The sequence below is a fragment of the Phocoena sinus genome, chromosome 7, assembly GCF_008692025.1.
Source record: "Phocoena sinus isolate mPhoSin1 chromosome 7, mPhoSin1.pri, whole genome shotgun sequence".
Lineage (NCBI taxonomy): Eukaryota > Metazoa > Chordata > Mammalia > Artiodactyla > Phocoenidae > Phocoena > Phocoena sinus.
Window position 1 is genome coordinate 62,452,405 of NC_045769.1, and position 22,085 is coordinate 62,474,489.

The 22,085-nt window shown below is 41.9% G+C and overlaps 1 protein-coding gene across 2 annotated transcripts in view; it reads right to left on the bottom strand.

Moving 5' to 3' along the window:
* Nucleotides 1-3,153: 3,153 nt before the first annotated feature.
* Nucleotides 3,154-22,085, bottom strand: part of GAD1 (glutamate decarboxylase 1) — a 40,452-nt gene continuing 21,520 nt past the window's right edge. The window contains exons 7-17 of one of the 2 annotated variants that reach the window (XM_032637330.1): nt 19,268-19,380; nt 18,008-18,123; nt 17,848-17,927; nt 17,569-17,623; nt 16,164-16,280; nt 14,911-14,975; nt 11,402-11,480; nt 10,134-10,283; nt 7,925-8,032; nt 6,160-6,249; nt 3,154-4,580 (exon numbers count right to left, since the gene is read on the bottom strand). In XM_032637330.1, the coding sequence (XP_032493221.1) occupies nt 4,407-4,580; nt 6,160-6,249; nt 7,925-8,032; nt 10,134-10,283; nt 11,402-11,480; nt 14,911-14,975; nt 16,164-16,280; nt 17,569-17,623; nt 17,848-17,927; nt 18,008-18,123; nt 19,268-19,380 (1,147 nt within the window). In that variant the 3' untranslated portion in view covers nt 3,154-4,406. Of the gene's footprint in view, nt 4,581-6,159; nt 6,250-7,924; nt 8,033-10,133; nt 10,284-11,401; nt 11,481-14,910; nt 14,976-16,163; nt 16,281-17,568; nt 17,624-17,847; nt 17,928-18,007; nt 18,124-19,267; nt 19,381-20,784; nt 20,968-22,085 lie in introns of those variants that run through there. The other variant, XM_032637331.1, reaches the window with a different exon arrangement.

A 22,085-nucleotide genomic window follows, 5' to 3' on the forward strand; every position in this document is an offset into this window, starting at 1 on the left:
CCTGCAAGTTATGGGAGTGGGCTCAGTAGGTGCTAGAATCTACTACATGCTCCACATGCCAAGCTGAACACACTGGTACAGGGATGTTTATCCCTGAAGGAAGCGGTGCCTTTAAAAAAGTTTTTAACTGTCCAAAGGCTCTTTATGGGTTAGCTCTGGCCCTACAAAATCATAATGTTGAAAGACAAGTCAGAAGTGTATATATTCTGTAATATTCCATGTATACAGAGTACAAAACCAAATAAAACTAAACCATAATGATTCATATGCGTGTGTTAAAACTATATAGAAAAACAAGAGAGTGTTTAACACAGAATTCAGAATAGTGATCATTTCTTGGGGAAAGGAGAGCAACCAATTACGGAAGAGTTCCTGATGGGGGTGGAGAGCTCTTAAGGTACTGATGATGCTCTATTTCTTTGGCTTAGCAGTGGGTAGTCAAGTATCCTGTTATCATCATTCTTTATCCTGTACACGTATATTTTAAAAGCCCTCCTTATGTAATCCACATAATTGATTTTAAATAAAAGAGATTCCACCCAGGAGTACTGCCTGGAGAAGGGATATCAACATAAGGGCTGGACAGGGTATATTGCTAGGGGCCCAGAACTGAGAGTCTGAGTCCTAAGTGGTCACAGGAGGAGAGACTTTGATGTCTCATGTGCGATGAGGTGGGAGGACTCCAATGGGATCCTTCAAAAGTGCTCCATGAAAAAGCAAATTAAAACCACAGCAAGATACCACTATTAGAGTAAAAACAATACAAAACAAAATGTCAATACAAAAACTTGTACACAAATATTCATAGTAGGTAGTGTTATTTATAATAGTCAAAAAGTGGAAACAACCCCAATGTCCATTAACTGATGAATGGATAAGTAAAACGTATATCCATACAACAGAATATTATTCAGCAATAAAAGGAATGAAGTACTGATGAATGCTATATCATGGATGAACCTTGAAAGCATCCTAAGTCACATGTGGTTACAAAAGACCACATATTGTGTGATTTCATTCATATGACATGTCTAGAATAGGCAAATCTATAGACAGAAAGCAGAGTAGTGGCTTCCAAAGGCTGGAGAGGATGTGTGTGTGGGAATGAGAAGTGTTTGCTGATGGGTATGAGGTTTCTTTGTGGGATGATTAAAATGTTCTAAAACTGACTGTGGTGATGGCTGTAGAGCTATATGAATAGTCTACAAGCCAGGGAATTGTACACTTTAAATGGATGAATTACATGGCAAGTGAATTATATTTCAATAAAGCTGTAACAACAAAAAGAATGGCTAAAATTTTTAAAAATTGACAATACCAAATGTCAGCAAAAATACAGAGCAACTGGAAGATTTGTACATTGCTAGTGAGAATGCAAAATGGTACAGCCGCTTCAGAACTAGTTAGTTTCTTATAAAGTTAAACATACTCTTACAATATGATCAAGCAATCTTATACCTAGTTAATAACCCAAGTTAAATGATAACCTACATTCACACAAAAATCTGTTCACTAATGTTCATAGTGGCTTCATTTTAATTGCCCCAAACTGCAAACAACCCAAACTTCCTTCTATGAGGGAATGGATAAACAAACTGGTACATTCATACAAATGGAATACTACACAGTAATAAAAGGAACAAACAAATGATACAGACAACATGGATAAATTCCAAATGCCCTGTGTTAAGTGAAAGAAGGTAGACTCGAAAGGTTACATATTATATGATTCTATTACCAAAATGGGAAAAGCAAAACTCTAGAAACAGACAAATCAGAGGTTGCCAAGAACGGGGGCTTGGGGAAGGTGCTACACACAAAGGATACGGGGGATTTATTGGTGTGACGGAACTCTTCCAAGTATTGTGGTGGTTACATGACTGAATGGGTTGGTCAAGACTCACAGAACACTATACACAGTACACTATAAAGAGTGACTCTTACTGTACCTTAATTATATCTTAATAAAAAAATAAACCATTCCCCTCAAAATATTATCCCGTGAGAAGAAAATCTCAGACCAGGGGCGCGGATGCCAGATGCCAATTTAACAGTTACCTAAAATTGTGTCTTTGCTACTTTGACCCCTTCTCCCCCTAGACCTGACCCTAGATGGGAAAATACGGTAGCTAGGGAGTAGAAATGAGGCTGAAAGAGTAAAAAAAGCAGCTGACTTTACCCCACCACCAGCCTCGCACCCGCCCCCCCCCCCCCCCCCCCAGGAATTGCAGCCTGAAAGGTACCAGAGGGAGGAAGGGGAGGAACTCTATATTGTATACAAATTTGAGGTCTTGCTTATGACACTGACCTGGACATTTAATTGCTAAATGAGACTGTTCTTGTGACTGAGAGGCCAGGAAAGCTACGGGATCGGCCTGAATTCAAATGGAGGCGTGGAAACAATCAGCCCACAAGGGGATTTGAAGGGACAGTAAGAAAAAGAATAAAGTGACTTTATCATCACCTCCTTATGGAGCCCAGTTTGTTTAATACAATGGTTACGTGTACAATCAGTATGTTAATTACAAATGACTCATTTAATCCCTACAAGTGCCAGATAGGGAACTACTTGTATTCCAAATGAGTAAGATAGTATTATCATAGCTTAATAGAATAGTGTAGAAAATGGACCCTATTTCATAATGATCCAGCACCAAAATATGTTTCCTGAGGAAGTGAACTGGGCCCACTGTACAAGCATAAACAGCAGGAAGGTACAATTCTATGCTCTCAGACGTATTCAGATACCACAGACACCAAGTGATGGAAGATTCCCCACGAGAAGGAAAATTTGTCTGCCATGCACACCTCTGCAACCCTACCTAGTGCTAGAACACTGCCTGCTACAGAGGAAGAAAACATTTGTTGAGTAACTGAATGAATGGAACTCCAAGATGCAGATAGGAAAATGAAAAACAGGAATGGCTTTTCTTTTTCCAGGTGTGAATTGCAAATTTTATTTAATTAGAATCCCAATGATTCTTAGACGAGGGGCTTGGGAACCTAAGACTGTGGGTTGAGTTGCAACTTAATAAAGGTACTGAGCATCACCTAAAGTCAGCTAGTGGAGAGTGAATGGGCTGTGGTGACCCCCGTAACTATAACTGGAAACCTCTCTTTCTGCATGAAACAGATACTAAAAGAAAATGTTTTTTCAAATTCTCCATGGAGAATATTTTTATTTGTTTATATTCTTCTTGCATACTCTAAAATGCACAGTGTGAATTTCCTTTCTTCAAAAACAGTTGTGAGCCTGGTCAGTTTATCCGACTTCAGAAGGTCTTCGGAAACATTGCCTTAGGTTTGTGCTAAGAAAGTCACAGAGATTGGTCATGAGCTACTACAAAATTACAGGGGATCTAGTTATCACGCAACAGTTACTAGAAAAGCGTAGAGAACACCAGACATATAGCCAGAGAGGGTAATAGAAGAGCAGATGCTATGTAAGTAACAGGATTTCCATATATACGTTATGTACAGTATCAGAGTTCTCTTACAGACAGTAAACTTATGCTTAAATCATTATTTTAAGGGCACTCTAATATAAATACAAGTCTCACTAGTTTTAATCTTTTCTCTTTGGCTCACAAGTGCACGAAAATACCATAATCAGTTTTTAGAACTTACTGCATTAATATATAAATAAGATACATTACAAATGGGAAGAAAATACAAGACGCCTCTTTAACATGGTAAATCTCTGAATATAAATAAGCAAATATTTCATATACCTACTGTCAAACAGTCAATGAAATCATTACATGTGTTCTTCCACTCCGCCCCAAGGTCAGACAACAGAAATATCCACAATCTATACAAATTAATCTCTAAAAATACAGCAATAGTACACCTGAAACAATCAATGACTCTGCTACTGTTTTCCCCTCACAGGATACTGATGGGAAGGGCGGGACTCTTGTCAGCCAGTGGTGCTTTTTCTCATCCATCATCACTTCAGGCGGGAGAAATACCGACAATGAAGTCAACTCCTGCCAACAGCATTTCCCTTGGTCCCCGACACCTGGCATTTTGAAAAACATCTTTCCTGGGGTTGTTGCGCAAGCTGGTTTGCAGCATGTTTGGCCCTCAGTAACTGCTGAAGGTAAAGTGAATTCTCTTGGAGTGGGAGACATGCTGTGATCTATTACTAAGCCACACTCACTATACAGACATATATTTATAGAGACAGGTATATATAGCTGTACATATATACTGTGCAACTTTTGAAAAAGAACATCATTTCCTGCTAACTCTAACAAGCTTAAGTAAGGTTTTAACAGTATTCTTCAAGATATTATGTTTTCCCTCAATGAAATGGCCTATGTGTTTCAGCAACATATAGAGTTTGTTCTAGAATACCAGAGGGGAAAGGGAAGTCCCAGAAACTCATGTTCTATGGACGGCAATTACAGATCCTGGCCCAGCCTCTCTATTTCCTCAATGAGGAAGTCGATATCAGACTGGGTAGCGGCTGGGTTGGAGACGACCATCCGGAAGAAGTTGGCCTTGTCCCCCTGAGGCTGGTAGCCAACCATGGTCGTGCCAGACTCCATCATCAGGGCTTTGATTTTCGGGGCCACCTTGTGAGGGAAGACACAAAACAAAACTCAAGACTGATATACCATGCTCTTTTTCAAAATGCAACCCATTTCTTAGTTGGAAAAAAGAGCAATTTTCTTTTTATTACTTGTACAAGTTTCTTCCTTGGCTAATATCTAGTGACTAATTTTTTAAATTGACATGTAGTTGATTTACAACATTGTGATAGTTTCAGATGGACAGCAAAGTGATTCAGTTGTACACACATATATATATGTTCTTTTTCAGATTCTTTTCCATTATAGGTTATTACAGGATATTGAATGTAGTTCCCTGTGCTATATGCTAAGAACTTGTTGTTTATCTATTTTATATGAAGTAGTCTGTATCTGCTAATCCCAAACTCCTAGTTTATCCCTCTCCCATCCCCTTTCCCCTTTGGTAACCATAAATTTATTTTCTATGTCTGTGAAGTCTGTTTCTGTTTTGTAAGTTCGTTTATATCATTTTTTAAGATTCCACATTCACATTCCATGTGATATTTATCTTTTTCTTTCTGACTGACTTAGTACGATAATCTCTAGGTCCATCCATGTCGCTGCAAATGGCATTATTTCATTCTTTTTTATGGCTGAGTAACATTCCATTGTATATATGTACCACAATTTCTTTATCCATTCCTCTGTCTATGGACATTTAGGTTGTCTCCATGTCTCGGCTATTGTAAATACTGCTGCTGTGAACATTGGGGTGCACGTATCTTTTCAAATTAGAATTTTCTCTGGATATATGCTCAGGAGTGGGATTGCTGGATCATATAGTAACCCTATTTTTAGTTTTTTTAAGCAACCTCCATACTGTTCTCCATAGTAGCTGCACCAATTTACATTCCCACAAACAGTGTAGGAAGGTTCCCTTTTCTCCACACCCTCTCCAGCATTTATTCTTTGTAGGCTTTTTGATGATGGCCTCTAATGACTATTTAAGTCTACCCAATCACATATTCCTACAGAAAGTACAGCGCAACTGAATTTTGAAAGTCGGACACAGGACAATGATAATAAATTCAAAATCAAAAACAAAAAATTCACATGGGCAACAACACAAATTAGGGCTTCTGTATAATCCAGTGCCTAGGATACCGTCTGGCACATGGACTCTGCTCAACAAATATTTGCTGAATGGTTAGATGAATGAAATATTATATAAATTAAATACAATACAAACAACTATAAGTAATATATAAACTAGATATAGAAACCGACAACTAGAACGAATCAGCATTAGAACAGCCTTGAACTTAGTAAAAGATATTTTAACAGACATAGTTTAATACGAAAGCTCCTAGGAATATGTATATTATTCAACTGCGCTGCATATGACCCCTCTAATGACGAACACCAACCTAAGGCAGGGATGCGTCCTCCAGAGGTTCCCACTGATCTGAGCCACAGTGAGGGGACAATTCAGACCCAAGAAGACTATAACAAGATGTCTCCCTACCACCCCAAGCCTTTAGCTTTTATTTCTCCTCCGTTAGAAAGACACATCAGAGTGAGGATCTTCTGACTAGCCAGAGAAATTGCAGAGGGTTAGATGAGACAAGGAGTGATTCCATACCTTGTGTAGTTTTTCCCGGCGCTCAGGGCTATCCAGGACGCCCCTGAGGCTTTGTGGAATATACCAGAAACAGACATTCGTGTGCTCAGGCTGTGGAGATTTTCACAGACAAGCATGCGTACAAACAAAACAGAAAAATTATGAGAACTTGAGAGAGAGCTGTCCCAAAACCCCTATGGACCCTTGGCGGAAGTCTCTCAGACAAAAAAAAAAAAAGGATAAAAAAAAGGCTTCATGTTACTTCTATACTTGGGAGAACAAAGCCTGGTCAATCCCATCATATCTGACAAGAGAACTGTTTCCCATAGCCCATTTTCTAGATGACTAAAGTTACCCACCTTTCAACACTGAAATGTTAAAAAAATTACATTTGGGTCATTTTAAAAAAGGGTATTATCCATCTTGCCATTTTGTAGTGCCTCATGTATAGAAGATGCTCAAAACATAGTTAATTTTATTGGTACTGAGTATTCTGTTTACTCTATCAATACTGAACCTTCTCTGAAGACTCAGGATTACCATAATGAAAATTAAAACTGGTTCTAATCTGTAAGACAGGGCTTATTGAGATGCTTAGAACTGTTTAGTGCTCCTGCCCTAAAGACTCATGCTTTTTAAGTCCTTCTGTATTCTCGCTGTAGTTTTTCAGTTTCCCTCCTAGTTGCTGTCTGCCATCACTGTGCCTGCCTCTCATGGTCTAGAGACATTACATTTGTTTTAACCTGCTGGTTGAATGTTTAAATTAGTGTAAATGATGAGAGTGAGGTCCCAGAGGTGGAACGCATGAGCATTGTATGATTGATTTGAACTGCTCAGGGCTCTTTTGCTCAGTTGGTGACTCCGGTGTGTTCCCAGTACTTTAGGTGCCTGATAAATGGACTGAATTGAATGCAGGTGGTGTTTATTACACTGGATTATGAGTGGATGTCCTTTTGTTCAGCACTGGCTCCTATTCCAACTTTCTTTTTTTTTTTTTGCGGTACGCGGGCCTCTCACTGTTGTGGCCTCTCCCGTTGCGGAGCACAGGCTCCGGACACGCAGGCTCAGCAGCCATGGCTCACGGGTCCAGCCGCTCCGCGGCATGTGGGATCTTCCCGGACCGGGGCACGAACCCGTGTCCCCTGCATCAGCAGGTGGACTCTCAACCTCTGCGCCACCAAGGAAGCCCCCAACTTTCTTTATTCAACTGTGAGCTCCAATAGGGCAGAGATAGTACCTGTTTTGGTCACTACACTATAATCCAGCTCCTGGCCTGGGGCAAGGCACACCGCAGGCACTCAGCCAACACTGGTATGACAAGTACCTTACTGTGTGCAATACGGATCTGAACTCAGGGCAGAGACAACCGTATCTTGCTCTCTTCATAATGAATCTATTGTAAAGTAGAACTTCATTTTAGAACCAGTCTTGGAAGACAAGGATATACCCATCCTATAAGCTTCTTGGAACTGAGGAACACTTTATCATGGAGGTACAACACCATAATAAGACCCCAGAATTATACAGGATTCAGACCTGCCAAGGAAAGACCTCTTGCCTACGAAGGGCTGGCTGAGAACTATATCTTTTCTAGAAGAGGTGAAGGGGAAAAGTCATCCCAATGCTACCAGAAGAAACATTCATGGACACAGAGGGAAGTAAATGAAGAGTGCTAGAACGAAAATTCAGAAGCAGCTTCCGGCAATGTGGGACACTACAGCTTCAGGAGCTTCCCTCAAGAGATTTTCCAGAAATGCTATATATCTAGTCCAGGATGATAACTTACCTCACCATCAAAAACCATCTCAAATTCCTCTCTGTTTTTAATCTTGGCATAGAGGTATTCTGCCAGCTCCAAGCATTTGTTGATCTGATTTTCAAAGCCCACTGTGCCCTGTTTTAAAAAAGGAAAAGTCATGTTTGTTGGTGACAGGCTGAATTTCCCTGTGATGGCATTGAGAGGGCTATGCTGTCTTTGTCTATCGGAAATATATATAAGAGTATTCTTGGAGATGGTTAGCAAGAACCATCTCATTAAATATGTATGTCTTTCTCATAGCTCTGCATGCGATAAAGTGTGCCTCATCTCTTTTGAAGGCACTCTAGTCTCTGGGCAGTTATTCTCAACAGGGCTTTTAGCTTCTTGCTAGTAATTCACAGCCTGAAGCCCATTTCTGGTTTGCTTTAGGATAATGCCACCCAAACTGTTGTCTATGGACTGAGGCCAGTCCACAAAATGTAACCAGTCCATGATAAGATGAGTCCAAAAATTGAGATGAAGTAATAAGGAACATTTATGGTCACTTGACAGAGTACTTTTATGCCTACTGAACTGCATTTTTAAAACCGGTGTTCATACTTGGTATGGCTTTTTATTTCACCTTTCTAGCAATTCCTTTATTGTAGTGTACAATAAATGAATTAAGTGAAGACCAATTTATTGTACTGGTCTATGAGAGGTTAAAAACACCCCAGCTGGTTCTTCACCACAGATAGTTGGAGAAATACTACTTTAGAACCCACCTTCCCGCAGCAGGAAGTCCTGGCCAAACACGTCCCCCTCCCTCCCAGGCAGGCTACCTTCCACGTAACATGGTATTACCCCTTTCTAGTGAGAGGCAGGCAGGCAGATGGGGAAGCACTGGTCTCGGGATGTGCCCTGAGATGGCAGTAGCTCCATCTATGGACAAACTGATTGAGCATGAGTTTCCAAAGCCAGCATGGCTGATTAGTAACAGCAGCATGGGGGGTGTTGAGTGCGTCGGTGTTAACAAGGAGAGCAGATGCACGAGGCTTGTGGGTTGCTAATGTGTCTGGGCCAAGCCCAGCACTGGCAAAGCAGCAGCTGCCGCTGAGCAGTGCTCGGGCCAGTCCACTTTCTTCTTGGGAAGGAAGCCCGCACCAGGTCCCACGTCGGTAACCAATAAATACTCTTTGAGCTAAACTTCCAGCAGACTGTTCAAGCGGTAATTGTCAGGCAAAACCAAGGCACAAGTTACTGAGACAGGCCATGTGGTTATCATATTTCTGAATGATAGGGCTCTTTCTCTTGTTGCAATTTATGACTATTTATATGCTTAAAATACCTATGATTACTTTGTGGTAGAAATCAAATTCACACTGTTTCTATATTAAGACAAAATAACTTAATGAGGAAAAAAACTAATAATCCATCAAATTCTTCTTACAGAAAAAACATTGGACTAGATGTTTGGCTGGAAACCCTTCTTTGTTTTGGTATTAGGTGACCCGATCTTATATATGGAAATTTATTAAAATTACTTTAACAGTAGAAAAATAAAACGATGGTTGCAATATAAAGCTGTGAAATAAAAATTGCCCTTACTTGATTGCATACAAATACTTTTGAAATAAATAGTCCCATGGTATTCCTCTCCCTCACCCCCACTGGGGGAAATTCCAGTAGTTTGCTTTTTTTTCTAGACACAGAAATGCATCCTGAAAGACTGATGAATGCAGACACAGCATGCCTCAGTCTAGGATTTCTTAGAATAAAGTATGCATTTTCTAGAAGAGAGCATAGAAGTACAAATAATGGGAAAGCCATTATTTAAATAGAACTTAAAACTGTCATATATATCCCATGATTTGAGACCATATAAAGGAACTCAGGGTTCTGCACAGAATAATGTAGTAATTTTATCTTTATCTCTTTCTCTACATCTGCACTAAACAATTTCAGCATCCCTAAGGACTGCTGTGGAAGTCCTTATCTTGACAAAATTTTTAGTGCTTATAAGAGAAAGTTATAAGAAAAGTCATGCTAATTCAAATTGAGAAGACTGAATGGAAGGAGAGAGAATTTGACATAAGGGATAAAGTGATTTCATTTGCAAAGAAAATAGTTAACTCAATTATCTAGATATTGATTTCGCACATAATGGATTATCTGGGATATATCTTTGCCTCACTTTTGCCAGCTAGCCTGTGCAAATTACATTTCTGCTCTATTTCCTGAATGCCCTCCTTCGTACCTTTGCTTTCCACATCAGCCAGAACTTGAAGATGTCCACATGGCGGCCACACTGAATGGCTTTATCCCCAGTGTCGTAGGAGACGTCATACTGCTTGTCTGGCTGGAAGAGGTACCCTGCACACATCTGGTTGCATCCTTGGAGGATACCCTGTAATGGAAATCAAGACAGGCGTGCATCTGTATTCACAGGGCAGAGGTGTGGATGGTTTTGAAACAGGGCAGGCCGGACTTAGGGTCACATACAATCTTTCTTCTAACGTCTCATGAGGCCGTGCACTTGTTCTGATGTCCTTCTCCAAAACCACCCTTGGAAAACCCTTCGCCCCTTCTCCTCTATCACTCTGATTGGAAAACGATCTTTTGTCTCAGATGCCAACAGCCCACCCTACTGGAGCATCTGGAAATGTCCATGGGTGTTTTCGGTTATTTCACAGACTGGAAGTGCTATGGCATTCAGTCAGCAGGGGTTGGGGATATAAACTTCCTGTAGAGGGTGGGACAGTTTCATGCGTAGAAGAATTTTCCTCCGCCAAAGCACCCCCTAAAAAGTGTTCCAATCCTTTCCGGGAGCTCCTATGAAGTTAACAGGTGCTCTACTTGGGAGTAAAAAGCTTGTATAGGTACTGGCCCCCACAGGTTGGTGACAGGCTTTTGAGGACGGCTCAGTGTGCAACAGTTTTACTGGAGGAACAAGGCCCTCCACGGCAGGGTCCTATTAGATTCTTAGGAAGAGAATATACTACCTATTGTTCTAAGTGCCTTACCGGCATTTTATCAGTGCGGTGACATGGTTAAGAGCTCAAGCTTTGGAGCCAGAGTACCCAAGTCTGAAATCTGGCTGACGTTTGCTAATTTGGGCAAGTTATACAACTATCGTCATTTACAGAAGCTTTTTGGTCAATATTCCTTGTTGCCCTAAGTTGACATTTGTAGTTGTGGTTCCAAATAAGTTGTTTCAGCTCTTGGGACCACAAACTCAAATAATGCCCTTGTAGTTTCTATCACTGGCAGGGCCGTGGGGGCTGAACAAGGAAGAAGGACAGTTCAGAACAAGGGCCAACAGGATATGCTGGGTTAGCCGAAGGCTAACATGTGCAGGTGGGAAAGAACAGCCATGGCAGGCCCAGTGGGGCTGTCAATCTTGTGAGTTCCTCAGCCAGTACTGTAAAAAAAAAAAAACAAAAAACAAAAAACCCATGCTTTTCTCTTTTTGTGCCTTCTAAAGGGTGTGCAGGCCACCAGCTCATCTTTGGGGGAAGGGCAGACCTTTTCCTTGACCAGGATGGCGGAGCACTGCAACAGCACGCCCATCATCTTGTGAGGATTCCAGGTGACTGAGTTGGCCCTGAAAGAAACACATGATGCTCTGAGGAGGAGGTGTAGGAGTCAGCAAGAGGCAACCGTCCTCTTGAGGAAAACATCACCCACCGCAACTCAAGTCAAGACAAGTTTTCGACACCTCGTCCCCTAAATTGACTAATCAAGTGGTAAACAAATATTTTGCAGGCAGTCTCAAGAGTACTAAGTGGCAGACTGCCTCTTCTAAATAACTGTATTAATACTACCTAACATTTACGAACATCGTTTATTATGTATCCTATCGTTCTAAGAGTGTTACAGGCATTTTAACAGTGCAGTGTCATGGCTGAGAGCTCAAGCTTTGGAGCCAGAGTACCCGAGTCTGAAACCTGGCTCTGACATTTGCTAGTTTAGGCAAGTTACATAACTCCTTTGAGCCTCAGTTTTCCTGTCCGTAAAGTGGGGAGAACAGTATCTGCCTCAAGGAACTGAATTAAATGAGTTAGTAAATATATAATGCTAATAACCATGCTTGAATACTTAATTCTCACAACAATCCTATCATATAGGGGCTATTATCACCCCTATTTTAGATGGAGAGACTGAGGCACAAAAGTGTTCAGTACATCACCCAAAGTCACACAGCTGGGAAGCGCTGGAGCCAAGATTCAAGTTCAGGGAGTCTAACTGTCAAGCCAGTGTTCATATCCTCTCCACTAGACTGCCTCCCTCTAGGCTACAGACTCAGCTTCTTTCTGCCTTCCCATTCTTACTAATACATTGGACCGGTGACGCTGACCTACCTGCTTATAAGGTAGTATGAAGACTGACACATAAAAGCAAGGATCAGTTAGACAATTCTAGACTTTGACTACTTAGCAGCATTGTTTAAATGCTAAATAAACATAATCTTGCCTATTTAGGCTGCAATGATAGCTTAACAAGCATGGTCTCCTAGCAACCACAACACTCCGTCAGACACAATTAAATGGTTAAGGAGCACACTAGCTAGGACATGAGGGAAACAACTACGCGTAATGTATGATGATTAAAGCTTAGGTAGCTCCTTTCCAATGGCCTAGCCCACAGCTGGGCTCTATGCTTTAATACCTGTGAAGGATGTTTTCCCCAGACATAGCAATTGGCTCCGAATTATACTGCCTCTGCTCTCCCTGGAGCTAAATTCCTGCTGCGAATTTTTAACCTCTTCATCTTGCTTAGGTGCATAAGAGGGAAAATAATTTAGTGTATACCTGACCACAGGCGTACGCTGTATCTCAAGGAGAAGAAAGAAAGACCCGATGTACTTTCCCCCATGTGCGTAATAAAGAAAACCTTTATGAAAGAGACTGTGAAAAGTTCTGAGAAAAGTTGACTAAATGTTTATTTCATTAAAAAACATCAGTGTCGGATTTCCCTGGTGGCGCAGTGATTAAGAATCTGCTTGCCAGTGCAGGGGACACGAGTTCAATCCCTGGTCCAGGAAGATCCCACATGCTGCAGAGCAACTAAGCCTGTGTGCCACAACTACTGAGCTTGCGCTCTAGAGCCCGCGAGCCACAACTACTGAAGCCTGCGTGCCTAGAGCCTGTGCTCCACAGCAAGAGAAGCCACTGTGATGAGAAGCATGCGCATGGCAACAAAGACCCAGCACAGCCAAAAATAAATAAATTTATTAAAAAAAAAATTACTGTCAAGCCTTATTTAGAAGGTAGTGAATTTAATCCATTTTCTCATTGCTATCATTCACTGAATCATTAAACAATAACACATAGGGACTTCCCTGGTGGAGCAATGGTTAAGAATCTGCCTGCCAATGCAGAGGACACAGGTTCGAGCCCTGGTCCAGGAAGATCCCACATGCCGCGGAGCAACTAAGCCCCTGTGCCACAACTACTGAGTCTGTGGTCTAGAGCCTGTGAGCCACAACTACTGAGCCTGCGTGCCACAGCTACTGAAGCCCGCGCGCTTAGAGTCCGTGCTCCGCAACAAGAGAAGCCACTTCAATGAGAAGCCCGCACACTGCAACGAAGACCCAACGCAGACCAAAACATTAAATAAATAAATAAATAAGTTTTTAAAAACCAGTTATACATAGATCTCACAAAATGTCTTAAATGTTTTTTGAATGTCCTAAAGGTCTGAAGTAAATGATTCTTTGGTGCTACAGGTGGAAAGTAATAAGACATGACGTGGATTCAATTTCCTTCAGAAGACATATGTACTTTAAAATGTTAGAAAAGAAAAAGTCTAGTGCAAAATGTTTCAAGTTTTCCTTGACTCAAAGATGGAAAATGGAAATTGCCTGAGAAATCTAAAGTACAGCTGGACTGGCTTATCCACATTTAAGATCTTGTCCTCCAAGTTAAGGGTCATATAACTATGCTTCAACAAGTCAGTCTCACTCGCTTCAATACTGGCCTTTCAAAACTGAAATGCGGGCTTCCCTGGTGGCGCAGTGGTTGAGAGTCCACCTGCCGATGCAGGGGACATGGGTTCGTGCCCCGATCCAGGAAGATCCCACATGCCGCAGAGCGGCTGGGCCCGTGAGCCATGGCCGCTGAGCCTGCGCGTCCGGAGCCTGTTGCTCCGCAACGGGAGAGGCCACAACAGTGAGAGGCCCGCATACCACAAAAACAAAACAAAAAAACACAAAAAACTGAAATGCAAGGGAAGAGGCACAGGAGAGGTAACAAACACTGAAGCCACTGGAGTGCTTTCCCTGACGCCTGCTCCCCGTCCACTTCTCCACCCTCGGTCTGCTCTCACTGCTTTCACTTTGCTCCAGCCACAATGGTCTCGGTGACAGTCCTTCCTCCAGCTTGCCAAGAACAGTCCTACCTCAGGGTCTTTGCATTTGCCCTTCCTACCGCCTGGAACACTCTTCCTTGTATTCATGCTTCCTCTCTCCCTTTATCCCAGTATCTGCTGAACCGCCTCCTCCTCAGAAAGGCCTCCAACTACACTGTCTAAAATAGCATGGCTTGGCAGATGAAATATCTTTGTTCGTGAGACAAGTCAGGTAAGCTGAGTGTCTTACCCTTTTCCCAGCTTAATGGGAAACGTAAGCTTAGTGAGAATAAAGAATGAAATAAATCAGCTCCCCTTTCTGTGCCCTTGACAAACTCCCATTTAGCCTCCAAATCCCCACACTGGTAAGTCTCTCTTCTCTCCTACCCGGGCACCTTGCAATCACATCTATTGCTGAGCATATCACATGGTGTGGTAACTATCTGCATACTTGTCTTTTTCTCTTTCCAAATCGTGAATTGAGGCGAGAACTCATTTGACTGGGAAATCCATCATCTTTAATTTCCCAGTGCCTGGCATACAGTAAGTGCTCAATAAGTGCCTACTGAACAAAAGTGAGCTTAGAGTGAATAAGACATTGGGAATCAGGGCAGGGACATTAGGGACTCAGCGGCACAGCGTGTTGCATGGCCTGAACGGAGGGAGGCCCTGTGCTCAGCCCTTACCTTTCTATGCCGCTGAGTTTATGGCGGTGCTTCTGAGACATGAGCAGCCCGCCACCCCAGGCAGCCTGTGAGGACAGAGAAAAAGAGAGGGAGAGGGAGGTGGCGCTGAGGAGTCCACACCCGGTCACTTCACATCTCTAGCAAAACATGAGCGAGAATGTAAACAGCGAAAAGCGTAAGCTTCTCTGACAAATGGAACCCACGCTGACTGTTCCACCAGGGGCAGTTGTGCTTATTCATCGTTTATCACTTCTTCAAAAGTTCCTCCTGGTTGTCAGAGTCACAGTGCAAGTGATACAGGTAAATAGGGGCTGAGTCTGTGGTGCTGAGACCCAAGGCCCAAAGTGCTCTGGAAAGCCAGGGACACTTGAGGAGACAAGGGGCGGAGCTCTGGGAGCGACACAAAGGACTAGGGACTGCTGTCTGATTCTGCCCAGAGCAGAATTCTAAGGGCTCCTCAAAAACTCACAAGGCAGCAGCCCTGGTGGGCTTGGAGGTCCCACAACCACTCCTGCAATAGCAAGACGTTTTTATGCATCCTCTGATGCATGGGGATCGAATATCTTGGGATACCATGTGACACAAGAACAGCCTTTGTTATCATTTGTCCAATAGCAGGGCAGATCACCCCACTGTCTAGTTGTGAGAAGTTAAACCCATAAGAGAATGGAGAGAGAAAAAGGAAAAAACACATCCAGTCACACATGTGAAAATGTACCTCTTATGTTCCTAGGAAAATTTGGAACTAAATCTCTTAATTGATAACACCTTCCATATGCTGCCTTATTTTTCCTACATGTACCAGTATGCATTTCTTTCTTTCTTCTTTTCTCCTTTTTTTTTTTTTTTTTGGAAGAAAAGTGTCATAGATGGCTGGACTGAAGGCAGATAGCTGAGTGCTCAGATTCAGACTCATGGCCACTTTCTATACGTTGTATCTTACATCTTTTCCCTCCGAAATCAGTTGTCCTTCACTCTTAAACATTTGTTCAGACAAAAGCTTTCCAGGAAAGTGACAGAGATGAAATTCTAGGATGAATCACAGATGACAGCAATTGGCCAGTAAGGACTGGGTGAGCCCCAGAGGATGGACAGGCGTGTGGTGTGCACCTGTCATGAATGGCCTGCTAGGGGCCAGAGAAATGTAGTGGGGAGAGAGGCAATGGGAGAAGCTGGAGGCAAATTATAAAGCAGAGCTGCTTCCACCCCCGCCCCCCCGACGGGACCAGGCCACTCTGAGTTACAGCGCTTACATCGACATGCAGCCAGAGGTTGTATTTCTCACATATATCTGCAATCTCCTGTATGGGATCAAAAGCGCCATAAACAGTCGTGCCGGCAGTTGCATTGACATACAGAGGAATGTATCCCTATAAGGCAAGAGGGACAAGCTGATTAGTCTTTCTAACCTCCCTCCTTTCCACATGAAGGAGAAGAATTACTGTAGCATTTATTTCCAGCAGAGATCAGCTAAGCTGGTGTGTTACCAGATACTATATCTGGGACTATTCTCTGTTACCTCATTCACTCATTCCTTCATTTATTCAACAAATAGTTTTGAAGACTTTCATGTGCCAGGCCCTGTTGTGGATGCTGGGAATACAGCAGTGAGCACAAAAGACGAATATTTCTGTCCTTGTGGAGTTCGCATTCTCGTCGGGAGTGACTGACAGTCAACAAAATTAAATAAGCAAAATAAATAGCATGTTTAGTAGTGATAAGTTCTATGGCAAACAATAAAGCAGGAAAGAGTAATAAGTGGAGTGATGGGCAGGTATCTGAGTGTCATCTGGACATTCTACATTTTAGAAGCTGTGCTGTTCTAAGTGTATGGAGGTAATAATAATACTGAAGGAATAATACTGAAGCATTGTTTGGTTATTGAAAACAGGTCTATACACAGTTTCCCTAAGAGTAGATACAGTAAAATTTTGGTGTGAACAAGAAATAAATGAGAAAGTGAAGTAATAGAGCTCAGACAGGGTTGGGGAAGTCTATGAGTTCTAGGAGCTCCTCCTCTGCTCCCTGCTCAGTCCTAGCGACATTTCTGTCTCCTCTGCTGAGACCCGGCAGACAACCATAGTTAGAGAAGGAGGTACAAGAATGTAACCAAAACAACAATGAGTTGGTAAATGGCCTGACAGCTACTTGGCAGTGCCTCGTGCATATATCTGTTCTATGCGATTTTTTCTGTTTAAGAGAATTTATTGAGGCTGGATTCACCAAGTATCATGGGCCAACTGCCAGGGCATGCAAGCAGTTTGCTAAATAGAATCCTAACCTTAAATGATACTTGTTAAAATGAGATTACACTTAACAAGTAGCAAGTGAAAACCTCAATTAGGCTGCATCTTCATGAGACGCGGATAGTGGATTTATTGAAGTACATCAAACTAGTCATTTAGCACAGTGAAGACAGAACAAGTGGTTTAATGACTGAATTTTCCACTTTTCAAAAAAAATTGATATTGTGTAGACACAGCTTTAAAGCCATGTCATCACACAAGTTGAAAATAAGTAAACATCTGAGAAAAGAATTTTAGAAACACAATAAAATTATCTCTTATATTATCAAACACTTTTATTGTCTAGGGCAGAAAGAAGGTATTTTAAAAAATCGATATTCACCAGAATTTAGATGCACCGTAGAGTACATACCTTTTGCTTGGCTCCAAGAATTTTTGCCTCTAAATCAGCTGGAATTATCTTCCCCCTGTAATTATTGTAAAAGGAGAGAAATTAAAATGAACAATCAGTGAGATTGCACATGGAAAAAAACTTCTACAGCAGCAAAAAGTAATTTAATCAGATATTTTCAACAGACCATTAGCAGCTTGGCACACTGTATTGAGTCAGTCCTTAAGCACAATAAAACAAATTTAACAGATGAGCACATTTAATACATCAAGAACCTAATATTCACTCTCCCCTGCCTACCTTTCATTGCACTTTATCAAAATCACATTGTCGGTTCCAAAGCCAAGTGCAGCCCCAGCTTTCTTTATGGAATAGTGACTCTGCAACAGAGGCTGGAGGTTAGATGTTAGACAGTCCCTTGGAAAACACCACAATCCATGTGCAAGAGCACCCAACTCACGTGTTCTGAGGTGAAGAGGACCAGCTTGGGTACGGCTGCCATGCCCTTTGTCTTAACTTCCGGGAAGTACTTGTAGCGAGCCGCCATGATGCTGTACATGTTGGATATGGCTCCCCCTATCGGCAAGCAGACACATTGGGAGCTGTTGGGACTTCCTCATTACTGTTTCTACCAAAAAAGGCTGACGTGGTGTCTCAAGAGACAAGGGAGGTCAGAAAGGGGAAGGACAATATCGTGATAGGTTTTGCTGGCTTCCCTATTGCCAGGGCTTCCCTCTGGTCCCTTTGCCCTGGAGATACAAATAATTACACTTATTACCAAAGCCATTTAGGCAATTTGGCTGGAGGTGATTCACGTACTCTGGTGCCTGTCCCACCTCGAAGCCTAGACAGGAATATAAGGGGTGGCAGAAGCAGCGGCTGCAAAGAGATAGGTGAGTTACAACCCTCCTGCTTCCATTTTCTACTCAATCTATTTACTGAACAAAGATGAATCTTTTCTCTGAGTCAGAAAGACAGAGGAAGAGAGAGTAATAGAGCCTATGGAAGGGAACAGTGACATTGCCTGGATACTCTCCTCAAAGAACAGCCCAACTGAGTTATTGAGTCATTTAGAAGAACTCCAAGTGTATTAAAATAAAACCAAACTCGTGTTTACTTAAATCAAGATGCAAGGAGAACTGAGGTAACCAGGTACGTCTGGCCAACACAAACAGTCATGTTTGCATCAGTTACCTGACAAACAGGCAAATTCATGGACTGATTCAATTGCCTGAACAATTGCAATTTTTATTTTTTCTCTTCCCTTTGTACACAGTCACACTGTCTCTGACACCACTCCAAACTCCCTCCTTTCTACAAGATTATCTGTCCCTGTTTTAAAGATTCTTATTGTATCTATATTGAACTAGAGATTTAAAGTAGATATACTCTTTTGGCCAAAATTGATCTGTCCACTGATAAGGTCTTGATTCTCTGATCCCCACCTTAATCAAACTGCTATCGACAGACCAGAGCTGTTTAGCATGATTTAGACACAGCCTTTGTCAGTTAGTACAGGTTTAGGCACAGCCTTTGTTGGTTAGTACACATAGAATGTAGCATTCTTGCTAGCCTTCACTCTGACAAAGATAAGAAGGCAGGACTATTGAAAAACTTGTTATTCTTCTACAAACTCACTTTGTGTTTAGTGTTCTCATGGATCCCAAGGATCCATACTGCAAACCTTGAGGAGAGCCGGGGAAAGAGAACAGAAACCTACCAGGAGAAAATATCCCATCACCATCTTTACTTGACCATCCAATTATCTCTCTCATCTTCTTAAGTGTTATTTGCTCCATGAGGACAAACACTGGTGCAATTTCATATGTAAACCTGGAAAGGTGGTGAGAAAAAGAATGAAAATAAAGAAGTCAAACCACTTATTTGGGGAACACAGATAACTGGTTTAGCATTTGGACTTGGGTTCGAATAAAAGATGTTTAAAACCACTAAAACAATTAATTTCCTGGAAATGCACTGTCATCAATCATAAAATGTCAGAAACCATCCTGGGTTACCGAGAGAGGTGGTGGAAGTACCTGCTCTGTGATTCTTCACCAACAAAACAGACTTTCATCTCAACGGAATGTCTTAGGTGTGGTCCACCCAGAGAAATAGAAGGAAAGAAAATGATTTTTCTGGGTCCCTTTCACCTCTAAGATTATAGGATGATGCAAATGCTAATTTAAAAAATGTATTCTAAATTCTATATAAGTGGTTTGCAACATTTAAAAAAACTGATTGCCAACTTCACACTTGTAGAATTTATAAAACCCAGAGCCAAAGTCTATATTTTAATTTTTTTTGGCCGAGGTAGGTGGCTTGCAGGATCTTAGTTCCCCGACCAGGGATTGAGCCCACGCCCTCAGCAGTGAAAGCACGGAGTCCTAACCGCTGGACCATCAGGGAATTCCCAAAAAGTCTATCTTTTAAAAACAATGTAAATACCTGAAAGCTAACCATGAAGATAATTGGAAGTATTGACCTAGGTTTTAAAGATCTCAATATAATTATCTACATGGTTTTTCTACTGATAATCCCTAAGGACAGCAATGCTTCTATAATTCTCTGAAGTCGATATCTGTCAAGAATAATTGTAAGTGATGATTTTCTAATTACCAATTACAAAAAAACAAGAAGAATGTCAACTGGCATACACAGCTAACTGTGGGCATCAAGATATTCTGGTAGGTTAGCTTTGTCTTCTAATTAACTGATTTAAAAGTAGCAAGCCATGCTCTTCTCAAAGCCATTCAAAACACAGTCTGGTGACTAATCATTGAAACAAAATCGTGGTACCAAGGCAAAGGGCTTAAGAGAAATCAAAGAAGGTCCATCTACAGAAAATTAAACCAGAAAACAAAAAGATATTTACTGACTGTGAGACTTTGTCTTTCTTCTTTTTGCTTGGCCTTCTTAAGCATTCGAGTTTGTGGGCTCGGCTCAGACAATGCTCGCCGAAGGGAGATTCCTAGATTGACTCAGCCAAGTGATATGGGGAGACTTCATCCCTGGTTAGGGTGTTTAGGCTGAATGCCAATGCTGGGAATTAATGGGAATTTTTGCTGGCTTCATGATTTAGAAAAGCTATTTGCAAGGATGAAATAACAATTGTTGTACAAAGACCCAGGTGAAGGTACTAAATTTTAATCATGGAGAAAAATAATCAAATTAATCACATGGTGGTAAAAGAGGACAAAAAGATCCTGAAGGATCCTCAGGGTATATATCTCCTCATAGAAGAATTTTGTTTGCAAAAAGAATATGTCCATTTTCCTTGGGAGGAACCTTGAAATTTAGGAGGAAGACCCTTGGAAATCATGTGTTCAGTTACCATCACCTCTGGAGGTCACAATCATGCTTTGGTTCTGCTCTGAGCCCCATCACCGTAGCAACCAACACTCCCTCATGTCTGATGGCCTGATAAAGGAAGAAGAAGAGAAGGGTTCCTGGTTTAGCCTGTGCTGCTGAGTGTACCAAGGGGCAAACTCATGATGTGGTTCTAACCATTCTTGAACAAATGCGTTATCAACAGTGCCACTGATTGTTGGAAATGTTGGAATGGCAAAAATGTTTGCATGGTGAAGAGGTACTGGTGGCAGTATGTGTGTTTAAGTCTCACAGTACCAAACGAGAAGGCTCTCTAGGGTAAGGCAAGGAACCAATGGAATCATACACCATAATATCAGAACCTTATCAAGGATTGGATGAAAGCTGGACCAGAGTCAAGTCAGTGCAGGAACCACATGGGGAAGGGAGAAAGGATGGGGTTGAAGACCAGAGGGTTGGTCCACTTCAGGATTTGAATCAATTTAGGGCCCAGGTTTGCATGAATTAGTCTTCTTACCAGGAATATGGTTATTACTTTCAGGATCAGGAGGAAGAGTCTAGAGAGTTTGATCGTGAGATTATCTGATCTCATCTATCTCAGGTTCCTTACTTATACCAGGTTCCTGATTCTGAAACCTTTCTTTCAGTTCTGTTCAACAAATATTTAATGAATGACTATTTTCTTCCAAATGGCTTTTTACGTACTGAGGAGACAAAGATGTCATAAGACACAATTCCCAACCTTGAGGAGGAAGCTTACTAGGATGAATCCAGCCTCTTGGCCTTAGCTGCATCCTGTTTGACAGTCCCTGCCTGGGTCTGAAGGATCAGTTACCCTACAGCTAACACCAAGCTTATTCTGATTCGTGACCTTAGTCCTGACACCCTCTCCTAGAAGCTGGTAGATTGCCCCATGGCTGTTGATCCTCAGCCAGACCTGTCACATGGGCTAACGTGGTGCCCCCATTGCTGACACTTCCTCTGAACTTGCCTTCTCATCCTCGGCCGTGTTTACAACTGGGTGTCTGCCTGCATCCAAAGCCTTAGAGAAGACCTTGAAGTTCACCCTAGAGCAGTGGTTCTTAACTTAATTGAGATCACAGACACTTTTGGGCCTCCTAGGAAAGCTATGGTCCCTCTCTCCAGGAAGAAAATGAGGATATGCACATCATTTTATATACACTTTTAGGAGAGTCTCCTCTTGCAAC